At 39.5% G+C, this 4,678-nt stretch overlaps 1 protein-coding gene across 1 annotated transcript; it reads left to right on the top strand.

Moving 5' to 3' along the window:
- Positions 1 to 2,697: 2,697 nt before the first annotated feature.
- LOC102128076 (small ribosomal subunit protein uS8-like) lies at positions 2,698 to 3,186 on the top strand. Its single transcript, XM_045395128.2, has one exon. The coding sequence runs from the start codon at positions 2,698 to 2,700 to the stop codon at positions 3,184 to 3,186; it is 489 nt and encodes a 162-aa protein (XP_045251063.2).
- The last annotated feature ends 1,492 nt before the right edge of the window (positions 3,187 to 4,678 follow it).

The raw sequence follows: 4,678 nt of genomic DNA, 5'->3' as shown, positions 1-4,678 counted from the left end.
TCTGCTTCCTCTTGAACCCTTTGCCACTTAGAAGTTTCTTCTGCCAGATACCTTAACTTATCTCTTTCAAGTTCAAAGTTCCACAGATCTCCGGAGCAGGGGCAAAATGCCACTAGTCTCTTTGCATTGCAAGAGTGGCCTTTACTCCAGTTCCCAACAAGTTCCTCATTTACATCTGAGACCACCTCAGCCTGGACTTTATTGTCCATATCACTATCAGCATTTTGGTCAAGCCATTCACAAGTCTCTAGGAAGTTTCAAACTTTCCCACATCTTCCCACCTTCTTCTGAGCCCTCCAATTCTCTAGGAAGTTCCAAACATTTCCACATTTTCTGTCTTCTCTGAGCCATCCAAACTGCTCCAACCTCTGCTGTTACCCAGTTCCAAGGTCACTTCCACATTTTTTTGTATCTTTAAAGCAGCACCCCAGTACCCAGTACCAATTTACTGTATTAGTCTGTTCTCATGCTGCTAATAAAGACATCCTGAGACTGGATAATTTATAAAGGAAAGAGATTTAATTGACTCACAGTTCAGCATGACTGGGGGAGGCCTCGAGAAACTTATAATCATGGCAGAAGGGGAAGCAAACACATCCTCCTTCACATGGTGGCAGCTAGGACAAGTGCTGAGCAAAGGGGGAAAAGCCCCTTATAAAACCCTGATCTCATGAGAACTCCCTCCCTATCGTGAGAACAGCATGAAGGTAACCGCCCTAATTACATTACCTCCCACCAGGTCCCTTCCATGACACATGGGGATTATGGAAACTCTACATAATGAAGCCTGTAGAAGTAAAACGATATGTTGTCTATGATTTGATTTAAAGTGCTTTAGCAAAGAAAAACAAAAGAAAAAGGAACAGATGATACAACAGGAAAATCTTGATAATTTTGAGGTGTGAATGAGGTATATATGGGGGTTCATTTTCTATTCTCTTGATTTTTGTGCATGTTTGAAATTTTTCATAAAAAATGGGAAGATAATAGAGCATATTTTCAGCTTTTTCTAAACTGCTGAGTCTTAAGTATGTTTGCATGTTATAATGTGCACATTTACATGGAGAAACACTTCCTGGGGGACAAGGTGAAATGGTGGAAAGTGCCTTGATTTAGGAGTCAGACAAATGTGGTTTGAATCCTAGCTGCATTCCAAGAACTTGAGGAGGAAGAGAGCATGCCTGTAGCAAAGGCAGCAAGGGCAGAGGAATGACTGGTTTATAACACGTGTGTGTGTGTGTGTGTGAATATATATACACACACACATATACACACACATATATATAAGATATATATAGGATTCCTGGGAGACGACTAAGTCTTGAGGGGTGAAAGACATGGTGATTTGTTTTGAGGCATGTTGAGTTTGAGTTAAGGTGTCTTTGAGACATACAAGAAGTGATGTCAACAATGCAGTTCATGTCAAAGTCTGGAGCACAGATGAGAGAACAGTGTAAGTCTACTAGTTTGATAGAAAAAAGGCAGTTTACCTTTAGATGTTTCCATGTAATTGTGTTGCTGCTACAGCACATGGAAGTATTTCACAGCTATAATACCTATGAGAAGCAAGGACTCGTATAAAGCAATATAAAGTTGTGTTTTATTTGTTTCACAAATGAGCAAGTTCATTTTTATAGGAAAGCAGTTACCTTTCTCCTGCTTTTTATCTTTTACTGCAGATGTGGGGAATTCTGGCAGTAGCTGAGACCCTTTTGAGCCAAGTCTGCCTTTACTTTTTCCTATTATTACAGTTTATTTTTTGTGATGTGAATCTGCCAGTTACTAGTTAGATAGACTTTCTGTTGAAGGAGTTTGCTCTGAATTGCACTCTAGCAACACCTAACCAGGAATGCCCCTTCTATCCCATTAGAGAAAGCCACTAAGAGAACTGTTAAAATTATCTAAGAGTCAGATCCCAAGTTGTTTTAGGTATAAAGCAGAATGAGGTAAGCTGGAGTGGGAGGTAGGGAGTGATGGTGGTAATGAGGATGTAACCTCTCATCCCATTTTTAAGAAAGTCTGTAAAATGTTGCTTATGAAAATGACTTGGTCTCATAAAGGGGTATAACTGCTTCAGAGTCTTTCAGAAACTCAGACGTATCCTGTGGTTAATTGTCCATTTTTGGCTTAGTTTTGCTTAGCCTCCCAGAGAACCATTTTAATAACACTGTATTTTTAACTGGGAAAAAATAATTTGATGGTGCATTAATTGCTCCTTTGATGATATTTTGAGAGTTCACCACTGTTCTCTTGCTACACCTACCTATTCACTTTTAGCTTTTCCTAATGTTTTCTTAGTTTTGCAGAGCAGTATATGATAGTCAATGCAAATTATCAAAACACTACCTCTGATTTATCTAACTGTTTCTCCTGAAGCCTTTGGCATGATTTCACGTGTACAATTTCACCAGAACTCGTATGACATTTCTGTCAAAGAGTTAGGGAATGACAGGTGCTACTATTCCCATTTTTTGATAGGAACAAGAGTGACAGAGTTAGTAAATGTCAGAACCAGGGCTAGAGCATAAGTGTTTTTATTTCTATCCTAACATGGGAAAAAGAAAGAAAGACAGATAAAGGAGAAAGAAGGGTGTAGAAGAAAGACCAGCACATAAAAAGTAAAATGAGTTTGTCTACTTATTCCTTAAAGAAACTAAAAAAAATCATCTTCAGTGTTCCCATTCCTGAGACTACATGATGAATGATGAATGGTTCCACGCCAGGAGCCAAAGCTCTAGTGGGAGAGGCAATCCCATAAATATTCTAGTATACACGATTTCTTTCCATGCTGCCATAATTGTGCACATGAACGTCCTGGCTGATGCTCTCAAGAGCATCAACAATGTCAAAAAGAGAGACAAACACCAAGTTCTTATCAGACTGTGCTCCAGAGTCATTATCCAGTTTCCAACTGTGATGAAACGTGATTACACTGGCAAATTTGAAATCATTGATTATCACAGAGCTGGGAAAATTGTTGTGAACCTCACAGGCAGGTTAAACAAGTGTGGAGTGATCAGCCCCAGGTTTGATGTGCAACCCAAAGACCAAGAAAGATGGCAGAATAATATGCTCATGTCTCATCAGTTTGGTTTTATTGCGCTGACCACCTCAGCTGGCATCACGGACCATGAAGAAGCAAGACAAAAACACACAGGAGGGAAAATTCTGGGATTCTTTTTCTAGGGATGTAATACATGCTTATAAGAAAAATGCCTCAATGGACCAAAAAAAAAAATTGCAGTATAATGGAAGAATTAAAGAAGTGCCATGGGAGAAATAGTGAGCAAAATGGATTATAACATCAAAAAAAATTTTTTTTTGAGATGGAGTTTTTGCTCTTGTTGCCCAGGCTGGAGTGCAATGGCATGATCTCAGCTCACTGCAACCTCCACCTCCTGGGTTCGAGCGATTCTCCTGCCTCAGCCTCCAGAGTAGCTGGGATTAGAGGCATGTGCCACCACGCCCGGCTAATTTTGTATTTTTAGTAGAGACAGGGTTTCACCATGTTGGCGAGGCTGGTCTCAAACTCTGACCTTAGGTGATCCGCCCACCTCAGCCTCCCAAAGTGCTGGGATTACAGGTGTGAGCCACCACGCCTGGCGTACATCAAATATTTTTTGCCGATGGTCTCACTTTCTCAATTCCAAATATCTAAGATCTTCTCATTAGTTTGTCTTGTAGTGGATACCATGTATTATCTGATGTTATTATTTTGTATTCAGGCACCATTGTCTCTTAATACTATTTTGCCCACATTTTGGTATAAGATTTCTTGATTTTTCTCAAAGTAATCTTTGAGATCCTCTCTTAGCCACATTTGGCCAGTGACATCATTTTAAACTTCCAAGTTTTCAATTTCATGCTCTTAGAATTATGGCTAGTAGAGCAGGATAGGACTACAGGAGATTGTCCAGCCCTACCCCTTGGACTCCACTTGTATCACAATGGCAAGCCTTGATGAAGCACTATGTTGTACTGACGAACTTCCAAAACTGTCAGCTTTCCACATTACAACCTAGCCAATCAAGGAATAACTAATGGGCCAGATACTCTTATACCTGCCTAGTTAAAAAATATATATTTCAGAAGACCTTGTTATAGGGTTAAAAAGCAGATTGGTTGGATTTGAGTAAGGAAAAGGCATAGTAACTAATGTGACTTATTTAATAAAATATAATTAATCCTCTCCACCTAATGCATCATGCTACTTAGTGTGTGTGTGTGCGTGTGCACATGTGCACGCACATGGGTGAATTGTCCAATAACAAATCACTGCTACTTCCTTACATTTGAGGTGTGATGGCTCACCTATTCACATGGCCAATTTGAAGAGAGAAGTTCACCTAAATATACAGCTATTCAAAAAGCATTTATTGAGAAGTTACAACATTTAAGGCACCTTTTGATACATGGGGCGTACATATAGAGGTACCCAGCTCCCAGTGTGGTGGCACTGTTGAAATGAATTAATAAGATAATTTGTTAATGTGAAGGCTGTTTTATAAATTATGAAGTGCAAGCAAAAATTCTACTATTGTTACAAAAATAAAATCCATAAACCTTTTCCTATTGCTTGTTTGGCATAGAAGTGAAATCCTTTCAGGTTTGCACCTTTACAAGCCCTGGGCATGTGGGAATGTACTAAATCTGGCTTGGACTTGGTTCAGTCTTAGAT

The sequence above is a fragment of the Macaca fascicularis genome, chromosome 7 (assembly GCF_037993035.2).
Source record: "Macaca fascicularis isolate 582-1 chromosome 7, T2T-MFA8v1.1".
Taxonomy (NCBI): Eukaryota; Metazoa; Chordata; class Mammalia; order Primates; family Cercopithecidae; genus Macaca; species Macaca fascicularis.
This window is presented reverse-complemented; position numbering and strand designations above follow the sequence as displayed.

Bases quoted from the DNA above. Each gene is read 5' to 3' on its own strand.
- LOC102128076 (XM_045395128.2), top strand. From the start codon at position 2,698: ATGAATGATGAATGGTTCCACGCCAGGAGCCAAAGCTCTAGTGGGAGA.